Here is a 13,056-nt window from a genome sequence, read left to right on the forward strand (position 1 = left end):
GACCTTGCTTCTGCAGCTGGCTGCCTAGAATATCCGTCCACCACCGCCTTACTCTTGCTCCCGCAATATCTGCCTGTGGAAATCCCACCCATTCTTTACAGCGCAGATCATATACCACCTCCTCCCACGGAGTCAGCCAGACTCCTCCCCACCAAGATGTACCCCCCAAATCCCTACACGTTAATTCCACATCATTTTGTATGGTGCACGTGCATTTTACTTCTCTGTGTAGCCCCAGCGCCTGGAAGAATGTCTGGCATGCAGTGGGTGCTCAATAAATGCAGAATGAAGGACTGGCGGAACGCGAGGTCGGCCACCACTCTCTCTTGACGGTCCTGCCCGCCCTGCCAGGGTCCTGCAGGGCGGACTCCGTCTCGGCAGAGGGCATCCCAGACCCCTCACCAACCCCGGAAGCTGGGCTGCCAGCCATGGGAAGACTACACTTCCCAGCGGTCCCAGGGAAGAGCGAAAACCCTTTGGCTTTGACAGCCGCCGCCACAAGTCTTTCCGCCTCCCCGGGCTGTCTGGGAGCTGAGAGCTGGATTATGGTGGCCTGAGCAGCACACGCAGCTGCGGGCGCCCGGAGCCCCCCGAGCCTTGCCCGCCGCCCACCCAGTGGGAGGACCGAGAATCTCGCGGCCGCCGACCGGCCATGCCCGCCCCTCCCCGCCTCCCGGGGAGCCCGAGCCGCCCTCTCCCAGACCTCTGCTGAGGCTGGGCGCCGCTGGCCAGATGTAGCCGGCTTCGGATCCGTCTCCTCCTCTCTCCGTCTGCGGATTTCTCCTGCCCGATCCCCCCACGGACTGCGCCGGGGGGCCAGCCGAGGGGCCTGCAGGCTCTGGAGCCCCGATGCCTCGCAGCTCGCTCTCCTGAGCAGCCACCGCCAGCATCCAGAGTTGGGGGCAGGCGACAGAGCCGGACGTGGTCCCGGGGTGAGCCCAGAGGGCCCCGCAGGCCAGGCCCACCATGGCCCAGACCCTGCCCTGGCTCCTGCTGTGGATGAGCTCCGGAATGCTGCCTGCCCACTGCGCCCAGCCCGGCATCCGGCTGCCCCTGCGAAGCGGGCTAGGGGGGGCCCCCCTGGGGCTGCGGCTGCCCCGGGAGACCGACGAGGAGCAGGAGGAGCCCGGCCGGAGGGGCAGCTTCGTGGAGATGGTGGACAACCTGAGGGGCAAGTCCGGTCAGGGCTACTACGTGGAGATGACCGTGGGCAGCCCCCCACAGACGGTAAGGTCGCCCAGCCCGCCCTCCCCGCCTCCCTGCGGGAGCGAGGGCAGACAGGTGCTGGCCTCTGCTAACGCGGGCTGGATGGTGCCGGCAGGAGGGACCTTCTCCCAGATATTCCCTCTGGGATCGTATTGGCGGCAGTCACCCCAAAGTTCCCCTTTGCCACCTCCCTTCCGCTCACGGGCTTCCCTGGGCTCCCTCATCTGACTGCCCTCCCCTCGCCCCAGTCCCACGCGCACACCCCTCAGTAAGGATCTGGGGCAAGAGAAAGACTCCAGCGGGGAAGCCCAGCCCAGGGAAGGGTCCAAGCAGTAGGGGCGCAGTGAGCAGGTGTCAGCCCTGCCAAGCCTGAGTCTCCCAACCCCAGCACTCTGGGTCTTGGTCCCACAACCGTCTCCCCCACTCTGGTGCTCTGGGAACCTGGGGTCCTGACCATGATTCCCAGCACCTGGAGGACCCAGGAGCCCTGGCACAAGCTGAGTAAGCCCCTTGCTCCCAATGTCTGGGCTGCTACAGGGACAGCGAAGCGGGGTTTCCCGTCTCCTCCTGACTGCCACTCCAGCCCTGAAGCCCACACTCTGGCTCCCCTCCCCCTCCCTCCTCCTCCTCCCCCCTCCTCCTCCCCCCAGCACTCCGGCTCCCTCCCCCTCCCCCCGTGTGGCACAGCACAGGCCAGAGGGGACTAAACTGAGCGGGGGGGACAGGACAGACCGCAGCCCCGGAGCCAGAGCCCCCTTCTAAGAGTGACACCCCTTCCACGCGCTGATAGACGCAGGAGGAGGGGTGAAGGCAGCCTGGCGGCGGTGGAGAAAACGCTGCCCGCTCTCCCCATCCTTCCAGTCCTTCGTGGCACCTCCAGGGTGGAGGTTGCACCCTCCGTGCCTGTGTGGGTGGGGTGCCGTGGCCGCTGCCCTCCGGGCACATATGCCTCCTCCGGGGGTGGGCCTGGGCACGGGTGGCCACGGTTCTGCGTGTGCTGGTGTGTGTCACCTTGAATCCGAGCTCGCACATTTCTGTGAAGCGCCCCCTCCCCCTCGGATCTGTGGGATCTGTGTCCGGGAGGCCCGTCCTTGGGAGGGTCCGTGAAGGTGGGAGTGTGTTTAGAGGGAACAGCCACACTTCTCTTGAACTTCTCAGACAGCTCTTACACTGGATTGGGGAGAAATGCAAATCTCCCCCCGCCACCCCCCCAGTTACCTGATGGAAGTGAGGCTTCCTGCGTCCATGCCACCCGGGCCTACTTCCTACCTCCCCAGCTCATCCAAGGCTCTGGTCTCCCCTACGTACCCCTTCTCCTTCCAGTGCATCATAACTTCCCCAGAAACAGTCTCAAGTCGTGTGAGGATAGGCCCCTAGCAGCCTGGGCCAACAGGATGCCAGGAACTGTCAGATAGCAGGGGGAGTGTGGAGACGGGCAACCCACTCCCTGATCTGCTACTGATACGCTGTGCAAGCCGGGTTACTGCCTGGGGCTTTGGATCCACCAGACAGACCAGGAATTCCAGCCACACAGCTTTTCCTTGACTCAGTTGTGTGGCCTGGGACAAATTAAGCAACCTCTCTGAGGCTCTTGCCTTGTTCTTCAAAACGGGTGACAGGATCTCTTTTGCATGGATTAAATGGGACCATGCAGGGGCGAGATCACCTTGCATGCACCCAGACACACAGCTGACCTCCAGTAAATAGAAGTCACTTTCTGCTAACTTCTCTGGCCACGTCTGTCTCTTCTGTGCTATGCAAGGAAGCATAAGAGCTTGGGAGCTCCGGGCCACCATGTTTTACACATGTAGGACTGGGGGACCCGTTACTGTACTTCCCCAGCCCCCTGAGACAGTGCGCACCTCCCCCAGCCCAGATATTGGCAGGGAGTAATTGCCCAACGAATGTCAATTCCTTCCCCCTCCTTCCTAGAAAGGGAAAGTGAGCCTACAATTCAACACCCGCCCAAGGGACTGCTGCCAGGGAGCCCACAGCTAGAGGGACTCTGGGCTGCCCTATGGCTGTGAACACAAGCCAAAGCCAGCCGGTCTGTGCTCTGTCGTGACTTTGATTCTCTCGTCAGCAGTCTTGAGAAAGAGGCCCCTTCTCCTTGCCTGGTGGGGCTGTTGTGAGCAGCAGATGAGAATGTGGTTGGCAGGCAGCGTGCTCTGAACAAGTCAAGGGGAACTTGGGGAGCACTTTCCATATGCCAGGTGATTGGGTGTAGGGGTCGAGAGCTGATCCTCAAAGAGGCAAAAGATACGTTTTCTGCTCACAAGGAGTGTAGAGCCAGAAAGCATAAGTGCCAGGACAGGGTCATCCAGAGCAGCACTCAGACCTTTGCCACCAGGGCCTACTACAAACATAACTTCTCTGGCCCCATCCAAGACCTACTGAGCTGGAATTTCAGGGGCCCTGGCACAAGTTTGAGGAGCATTGATCTGCAGTAGTACAAAGAGTGGTGCTATAGGTGTTCAGGAGGTAAAATCAAGGAAGGCCTCCTGGAGGAGGTGTGCTGTGAGCATGGTCTTGAAGGATAGATGGGAGAGGGGACGCTGTTCCCAGTGGGGAAACGGCACCTGTCCCACAGAACTGTAACTGCACTTAACTTGAATGTCCACTTCTTCGCACCCTTAGCCTGGGTCCGAGACCAGAGGACACCAACAATGAATGAGAAAATGAGACATGTGCGTTTGGGCTCGTGCACATTTGTTTAGGAGGCAGTGAGAAAGCCAGTCCGGTTGATGCTACAGGTTTGGGTAAATAGGATAGAGCCAAATTGCCAAAAGCCTTCAATCTGAAGCTATAAAGTTTAGACTTTGGGCTGCAGATACAGGGGGAGGCTTGAATTTATTTGTACAGGGGAATGACATAGAGAAAGCAATCCTTTAGCAAGAGACATCTGAATTTTGAGAAGAATAGAACTGAGAGGTACAAAGGCAGGAGACTCTGTCACAACGGTCTGGGTGTGAAGCACTGTGACAAGGATAGCATGTGGCCATGATAAGGTGGAAAGGGAAGGAAGACCAGGATGCAGGGACGTTCCAGGCCAGCCAGCCAGGCCTTGGTGACACTGATGTGAGGGGTGAGGAAGAAGACATCAGAGGTGATTTCAGGATTCTGATCTGGGGTGAACTGGAGGATAATGAGACCCTTTGAGACACCAGGAAAGTCGGTTGGCGGGGGGGGTGCTGGTTTATCAGTAATGGCATACAAATGTATACTTGTCTTTTTTTTTTTTAAATGTTTTATTTATTTCTAGGAGAGAGAGAGAGAGAGAGAGACAGCGTGAGCAGGAGAGGGTCAGAGAGAGAGGGAGTGACAGACTCTGAAACAGGCTCCAGGCTCTGAGCTGGCAGTCGGCACAGAGCCCGACGCGGGGCTCGAACCCACAAACCGCGAAATCATGACCTGAGCGAAAGTCGGACGCTTAACCGACTAAGCCACCCAGGCGCCCCTATACTTGTCTTTATGGTTGCAGTTTATGTAAAGTTTTCAAATATATTCTATATAGATTATTTTCTTCTCTATAGTGCTTCCTGCAATATATAAAAAATGGTCTTATCACTTATAAGTTCCAGCAAAAGAAATGGGGAATGAAAATTTAAACAACTGGCCAGAAGGCAGGCCAGTAAGCTGAGACCCTCTCTCACCTGGATCTTTCTACTCTCCCATGCCACCTGGCCGGGTGCCTTGGGGGAGAAGAAAGGGCTCAGCATGACCATTTCTTTTCATTCTCCCATGACACCTGCTCTAGTATTGCTGTTTGTGTGTTTGTTTCCCTCCCAGAACATCAAGCTCTTGAGGACAAGGTCTTCTGAAAAAAAAATTTTTTTTTTTGCAATGTCTTATTTCTCTTTATCTAATAGTTATGATAGGGCCAGATTCAGAACACGCACCTAAAAAACATTGAGTGAGTGAATACATAAAGTTTAGGACAGACAAATAGAACTCCCAATGGGTGGTTATAAGTGCAGAACTGGAGCCCATGCAGAAAGAAGCCCGTTGATCATTTCCACTTAAATGAAAGGATATCATCTCATTATAAGGGAATGAGTATCAGTGTCCAAGCCCAGGATAATACTTCTTAGGGTTGAGATCTAGTGGTAGTTGGTGCCATTTAACAAATGTTCATGAGCACCTACTCTGTGCAGAAGAGAAAAATAATGTCCTGGTCTTAGCCCTTGGAGACCTTGCGATCCAACATGAGACACAGACCTATAAACAACTAAATAGCATATGAGACCGAAAGCATTTGGTACAAAGAGAAGAACAGGGAATCTTAGAAGTGCAAAGAAAGAAGCGACTACTACTGACAGAGTGTTGGGAAAGGCTTGCTGGAAAAGGGAGCATTTGAGTATGGCCTAGAAAGATGAGAACGCTTTGCTATTTGGAGATTAGGGGGAGAAACATTTCGTGGACGGAGGAAATGAGCTGGGCTGAGAAGCTGGAAGTTGTGTGGCCAGGGGGCCGTGAGGCCGAGTGGACACGGGGTTGTGCTTTGCAGGCAGTAGGGAGTCCTTCTGAGTATATGACAAGGGGGTGGTCTAGTGCGCTTTGGGGTCTAGGAAAACAACTCCCGTGCAGAACACAGCGGGATAGTCGGGAGGCCGAGGCAAGGCCCTCAATCAGATATGAGGGCCTGAAGGACGCCGGTGGTAGCAAGGACAGGAAGAAGTCCCAGAGATCGTGCATTCACATGTCAGTTCAAGCCGGTGTTCTGTGCTCCTGGGGAGGGAGAGGGGAGAGACGAGCTTCCCCTCCCTGTGACCTCTCTGTTGCATCGGGGAACACAGCAAAAGTAGCAAACTTTAATGCACAAGATAGTTCATCAAAATTCCATGTTTATGATCTTGTTTTAATTGCAAGGGAGAAGTACTATCATGTGCATTTGGGGAGGGGGTAGCAGTGAGGAAGCTGAGGCTCGGAGGGACTAAGTGGTTTATCCAAAGAGACTCAGGTAAGGAAAACAGAGTCAAGTTACAAGTCCAGGGCTTTGGATTCCAAGTCCAAATCCTGGGTTCTTGCTGGTGTTCTCCAGTCTGGGACATGCGGTGCCTCTGAGATGCCAGTGGGCCATTCTTATTGATGAATCCGGCAACCAGCTAAGCACGGGGGTGTGGACACCAGGCAAGGTATTACGACTGGACAGCTAGAATCAGGAGCCATCTGCACAGAGGCGGTCTGGAAGCCAAGTTAGCAAACTTGTTCTTTGAGAGAATGGAGGGAAAGGGGGAGGAGATGACTAGGACAAGAATATTGAACATAGACTGGGGCTCAAGGGAGCAACAGAAATAGAGATCCGAGAAGTAGAAAACTGTGAGGGTTCAGGGTCTCAGAAACCAAGAAGGGTCAAATGGTTTTCCACTTCCCCTCCCTAAAGTGGTTTTCAAACCGTGATTTGTGGGATTCTATAAAGGGACCTCAAGGATGAAGGAGAAGGTTAGGAAAAAGGTAAGAGGTAAAGACTTTGGACCTTTCACTCTTCCCATCACCAAACACTCCCCACTTCTCCTTGCTCCCAAATCAGCTTTTATTGATTTTATACAGTGGAATTCCAGATCCATCCTTCCTTCCCACTTTCCTTCCTTCCTTCCTTCCTTCCTTCCTTCCTTCCTTCCTTCCTTNTTAGACAAAGCAAGATTAGACAAGACCCCACTTCTGAGCTTCCCACCCAGTCCCTGAGACCACAACTGACTTCAGGTTGCACAAGAGGACTTTGCCAGGACCCTTACACGGTCATTTCACACACTTCTCCTCCTCTGCCTCCCCAGGTCAGGAAAGAAATAGTTCAGCTGCAAGTGGGGGGTTGGGGAAAGACTGGGACCTTCCACTAAGGTGGAAGGTCAGGAACCCTTCTTGGGTGTCTCCAATAAAAATCTAAGCAGAACATTCTGGTTGAAAATCCAGGAAGAGAAACATCTCTCAGGGAAGCTTCCCTATTAGACAACTATGTTTTCTGCTGGGAACATGTCTCTTGGGGGCCCGGGCAGTGGAGGGTTCTGGGCGGGAGCTGACCGTTTTCCCGGTCCCAGAGCTGCCCCGAGCTGCCCCTGGCAGGATGGGCCCAGAGGGCTTGGGAAGCATTTGCTGGTGCTCTTCCCGCCACATCGTCAGGCGCGACAGGTGGTTCCTGAGAGGGTGGAGGTGCTCCCTCTAGGGAAGTGGTGAGTCAACAGTCTTCAGGGCTGACAGGGGGAGCCAGGACTCCTTGGTCTTTTTTCCCACAGACGCCGACAAAGCCGTGGAGCTCCCTGCCTCCGCCACCCCAGCCCACCCTCTTTCACCAGGTCTCCTGGACTGTACCGAGCTGTGGCTCCTCTCTCTACTGCCCACTGTAGCCCCCGTGTCCAGGCCGCATTGGCCTCTTGGGGCTGGTGAACCCCACCAGTCCTGTCCCAGTGACTGTGGGCTGGTTTTATACAGTGCCAGACAGCACCAGGCGTAGCCATGGCATCTCCCAATGGCTCAGACAAGCAAGCCTGCATTGAGCATGACCCAGGCGCCCTGGAGCAAAGTGGGCTTATGCCAGAGAGCAGCTATAGTTTCAACTGAGGACAGACCAAGAGAAGATGAAAGCAACTGTCACCTGGGGGCCAGACACGATTAGCCGGTAGGAAGGACTTACTATCTGCCAATGAAAAGCAGGTAGCCAATAGCTGCCGTGATACCTCCCAGACCAGGGGGTCTCCATGTCTCCATGGATGCTGGAGGTATTCAAGATCTGCCTCAGGAGCCACCACGGGAAGGGGACAGAGACAGGGGAAGTAAACCTCTCCCTCCCAAAGAACAACTCTTGTTTTTTTCTCTTTGGTATATTGGGATCCGGCATAAAGTTGGAAAAGAGTTCTGCTGCTTTAAAAACGAAAAGTTTGAAAAACCACTGTCTTAGATCTGTTCTTTTAAGAACAGACATGTACATTTTTTGACCGTTCACATCCATCATCTCATTGAATAAGCAGCTTTGATAAATATTAGTTGAATTGGGCTTGACACTAGGGGAAATGGAACATCCTATCTAAAGGGAGAAAGGTAGACTAGATAAGGTTTGGGGCGACCCAACCACCTTTAAATTCCTTAAAACAAAAACCAAAAAACAGCCCAAGGTAGGGTAAGTGGTACCAGGGGGCCTGTTAGCTCCCAGGTATCAACTGTCAGCTTCAGCCTGGAAAGAGAAATGGAAAGCAAGGCTATGTCTAGGGAAAGGATTTCCAGTGGATCAGCTGATTTGGTCAAGGTGGAGGGAAACCGGACAGGGCCCAGTCGCTGGACTCAGTTGGGGGCAGGAGCTGTGTGCTCTGTTGGCCCTCAGCCACTGCCAGCCGCTGACGTTAGGCTCCTCTTGTCCTTCCTTGCCCCCTTAGGAAAGCAGATGAAGCTGACTCAAAGCTCTAGGACCAAGTCCTGAAGTCACTTACCATTGCTCTAAGAACCTGGGTGGATAATCCAGTCAATTTCATGGGTATCGTGGCATCCACTGTCACTCTCACTATATACGGTACCAGACTGAAATCACCTGCAAGGGCCCTGGGGCTGAGAATTAATAGCGAGAGTCTGTAGGGTCACAGAAAACTACAGGAAATGAGGCAATTACTGTCCGTGTGAAAAAAAGTCGTTATGGAGCACCTGCTGAGCCCTAGGGAAGAATAAGATAATAAGGATACAAAAGTGCTCCCCACGCTGGCAGAGCTCCTAGTGTGGGTGACAGACATGAGAAAAAATGATTAAAGGTTTGATGAGTGTTATACAAAGAAACACAGGTGTTACCGACCTGCAAGAGAGGGGGCTTGCCTTGGCTGAAGGCATCACGGCAAGACCTTTGGGAGAAAGGATAATTACGCTGTACCTTGGAAGATGAATAGAAGTTAAACAAAACAGGGAGGGACTGTTCTAGGCGTAGGAAACAGCATATGCAAAGGTTCAGAGGTCATCATGCGTTTGAGAAGCATGGTGAGGGACGGGGGACATGTGCCGAGAAATGTTCATCAGAGTTGACCTATGGTTGGTGAGATGCCCCCAAGGACGGGGACTTCAGGATTTAATTCGGATAGTGGATCTGTTATCTGATGCTGTGTAACCAACCGCTCCAAAACATGGTGGCTGAAAACAAGAGCCATTTTGTCTTTCAGGATTCCATGGGTTCGCTTGTGGCTCTTCTCCAGGTCTTACCTGGACTCACACGGCTCCACTCGGCAGGTGGGTCAGCGGGGTGGCCAGACAAAGCTGGGCCTGCTGGACCTCCCTCTCCAGGAAGTCTTTCATCCTCAAGGAGGCAACACGGAGCTTCTCCACATCCAGTACCAGGGCAGCATTCCAAGAGGCTGGTCCCCAGTGCACAGGCCCTTCTCAAGCCTCGGCTTTCCTCCCTTGCTGATGCCCCACTGGCTAGAGCAGTCACGGGGCCACGCCTCGAGTGGACGTCAGAGGCAATCACACACAGACATGGACACAGGAGACTGTGATTGATTAGTGTAGCAATCTACCATATACTTCTCCAGATGAGAGACGGGAAGGTCAAGGAGATGAAAGACCAGACGTGGGCTTGGTCAGAACCTATGGATTCTTGTCTAGCTTTGTGGCTTATTGTGTTAGATGGGTCAAATTGCCCACTCACTCCAAGTGCCCATTTCCTTCTCTGTGAAATGGGAGAACGCCTTCCAATCCCAGCTTTCGCTGAAAGGCTTATTAGACAAGAGTAGAGGCCCACACACAAGGAAAAAGGCTTCCTCTTCGATAGGAAGAATTCACGTTAAAGCCCCCCTATAGGGCCCTAGGATAGGCTACCAGGCCAGGTTGTAGATCTTAGTAACTATAGAGATCTTTCAGAGTTGACCTTTCAGAATCTCTCTAGGCTGATGGAGAGATGACCTCTGAAGGCTCTTTTCATCCAGAAGAATCTAAACTATCCCTGTCTGATGAGGGCTGGGGCAGAGACAGGTGAGATTTAGAGAACAAAGAACTCACCGGCTTTACCCAGAGCTCACGGGCTCCATATCTAACTCATCACCCGAGATCTGTTGCTAAAAACTCTTGGGGAGCCCTTGGGGAGCCTGGACTACAGAGTGAAATGGGCAGGTGTGCCTTTCCCTGTGGGGCTTGTTAGCATTTCCATGAAGCTGCCTTCTCTCAGAGGCCCTGGGGGTGCAGGGGGGGGAGGGGAAGCATTTGTTTGTTAAGTGATTGGCAGTGACCTAGCCCTGACCCCAGGCTGTGATCTCCAGAGAATCTAAAATAGAATAGCTACAGAGACTCCCGAGTCAGCCTGGCCCCAAGGGATGGGGAAAAAGATGGCTCCAGAACCCCAGCTATCCGAAGACTTGCATCCCAGGTCAAACCAGGGGGCCTGGTGAGGGGAAGACAGGTCTGAGCTCAAGCCATACCTACAAACACCCACAGCTGGGGAGCCATGGAGGCCTCTATCGTTCATCCAAAAAACAGGGTAGAGTAGCTTTTTCTCCTTTTCTTTCCTGTAACCGTTAATTCGAGAACTACTTATTGCCAGGCACTGTGATACCCATTAGGGACACAATGGTGATTTTTAAAAAATTAGATGTAATGGAGGGGAGATTCAATGTGACATGACAGAGTGACACGTTCTAGGGAAGTTTTTTTTTTTTTTTTTTTTTTACTTAGGGAAGCATTTTAATAAGAGAAAATGACCTGGTCTTTCTCTCTTAGGAGGCAGTCCCTTTTGAGCTTGGACTGTGGGATGATAGGTGAGTAGACAGACTTGCCAGAGAGAAGGAAGACGTGTGCGCAGAGTAAATGGTCTTCGCATCTGTCTTCGAGGGCAGGACCGTGGCTGGTTTGAGGACCTCCAGTGAGCCAGAGGAGCAGGGGCTGGAAAGTACTGTTCAAACGAGGCTGGCTCTGCAGGCAGGGCCGGACAAGGAAGGGCCCTGTAGGAAATGTGAAAGCTTAAGTTTTTTTCCTTTCATAGCAAAGGGAATCGATTGACACGGGAGGGGAACACGGTCAAATCCGCACTTGGAAAAGACCACCCTAGCCACGGCGCAGAGACAGGTTGGAGAGGTCTAGGGTGGGTGTGCCGGAGCCAGTTGAGAAGCTGTTGTGACATTTCAGAATGAGGTGATGAAAGCTGGGCCCAGGGGTGGCAAGGGAGGTGGCGAGAAAGGAGTAAATCCCAGAGACTTTTGAGAAGGTTAATTGGGCAGGATTTGATCCATCAGATGGAGATGTGAAGCAGAGGAAGGTGTTAGGATGTGTCTCCCACCTCCCGGTTGCTGACTTAGGGAACAGATGGATGGTGACGCCATCCACTGACCCAGGGAAGGCTGAGGAAAGACAGATGGGCGGGACTGTGGAAAGTCAGCTTTGGACATCCTGAATTTGAGGTGTCTTTGAGGACCCTTCTTCTATGCTTCTGGTGCTCAAAGGGGGGGGCTCGGGGGTAGAGGTGATACTTGGAGCTGCGGCCGCAGGGGAGAAGGCAGAGGGAGAGTAAGGCCTGAGAGGAAGAGGGCCAGAGCCTAAGCCTTGTGAAGTGAGCCTGCAGAGCGGACCAGAGGAGATGTGGTCAGAGAAGGGACAGTCACGGGACGGAGTGGCAGGGAGGAGTGTTTCCGGTGGGAGACGCCCTCACAGTCAGATCCTCATCTGACTGGAAAAATGTCTTCTGTACTCGGCGACACAAAACCTTTGCTAGCTGTAGTAAGGGCTGTTCTGTAGTGGAGGGAGGGGCAGAGCAGGGCCCGTTTTAGAATGGGCTGAGGAACGAGTGGGAGGTGAAGAAAGAAGACAGCTTGGCTGCGAGCTTTGGTTGTGAGGGAGGGGACGGTGGCTGGAGGCGGATGTGAGATTAAGGCAGGTTTTTTTTTTAATGGAGAGACCCCAGCAGTTGTAAATGCCAATAGGAAGGACCCAGGCTGGGGTTGGGGTGGTTGGACGATGGCGATGGCGAGTGTACCTGCGGGAGGGGCAGGGAGCGGGAGGTCCCATCTGACGGCCTCTGTTCCCGGGCAGTAAGAGGTGAGGCCTGGCTCAGGAAGTTTGGCTGCTTGAAACCCTTTCACTCCGAGCCTCCTCTTCCAGGCTGCCTTCACCTGCCCCGTTTCATCAGGGGTGGTGGCTCAGCTGCCTGGGGCCCCTGCCCCATGAGAGGCCTCCACAGGGAGCAGGAAGGAGACAGCCTGCTGGGGGGAGGGGAGCTCAAGTGAGAAATGCTGGGAGGCAGGACCAGGAACCCCTCTCAGAAGCCAGGAGCACTTTGCAAAGAGCAAACGGAGAGTTGGCCATCTGCTCCGGAGGAACTCTGGGCCGTTTGCGTTGGTTTCCCGTTTTTTGTGGCGGGTGGAGGGGGTGGCGGATAGGGCCGTGGTGGCCGAATTCCTAGTGTGGGAGTGGGTGAGGGTCCTCGGGCCCTGGGCTTGACCCCCTCTGAGGTGGAAGGGAGGGGCCTTCCTGGGACGATGAGAAGGGCTGGGCCCAGAAGGACCACAAGAGTGATTGGGCCCCTGGCGGGGGGGGCAGTTGCGACCTGAGGGAAAAAAGCCCTGGTGGTCATGCTTCCCTAGAGCCAGCCAGGCGCACATTCCAGGGAGCCCTCTCTTGCACAGCTATGGGCCCCCTCCTTTGGGGTCCAGTGATTGTAGGGATCCCTGTAAGAACGAGGCCAAGCCTAGTGCCTAGTGCTGGGAGCAGAGTCCTAGCAGGTGTGGGGGGGCTCCCGGGAGTAGGTGGGGAGACGCCTTTTTAATCATTAACCTGGCTGGCTGAAACCTGAACTGCTCTGCCTCCAGCTCTATTGATTCTGAAAGCGCAGCATCTGGAGCTGGCGGCTGCCCAGAGACCCTGGAGAGGGCAGGGGGGAGGAGGGGGAGGGTGGTGGAG

At 54.2% G+C, this 13,056-nt stretch overlaps 1 protein-coding gene across 1 annotated transcript in view; it reads left to right on the forward strand.

Annotated features, from left to right (window-relative positions):
• The first annotated feature begins 488 nt into the window (after positions 1–488).
• Positions 489–13,056, forward strand: part of BACE1 (beta-secretase 1) — a 21,918-nt gene continuing 9,350 nt past the window's right edge. The window contains exon 1 of the mRNA XM_077777493.1: positions 489–1,227. Within this exon, the coding sequence (XP_077633619.1) occupies positions 967–1,227 (261 nt within the window). The 5' untranslated portion in view covers positions 489–966. The remainder of the gene's footprint in view (positions 1,228–13,056) is intronic.

The sequence above is a fragment of the Crocuta crocuta genome, unplaced genomic scaffold (genome assembly GCF_008692635.1).
Source record: "Crocuta crocuta isolate KB4526 unplaced genomic scaffold, BGI_CrCroc_1.0 scaffold271, whole genome shotgun sequence".
Classification (NCBI taxonomy): Eukaryota; Metazoa; Chordata; class Mammalia; order Carnivora; family Hyaenidae; genus Crocuta; species Crocuta crocuta.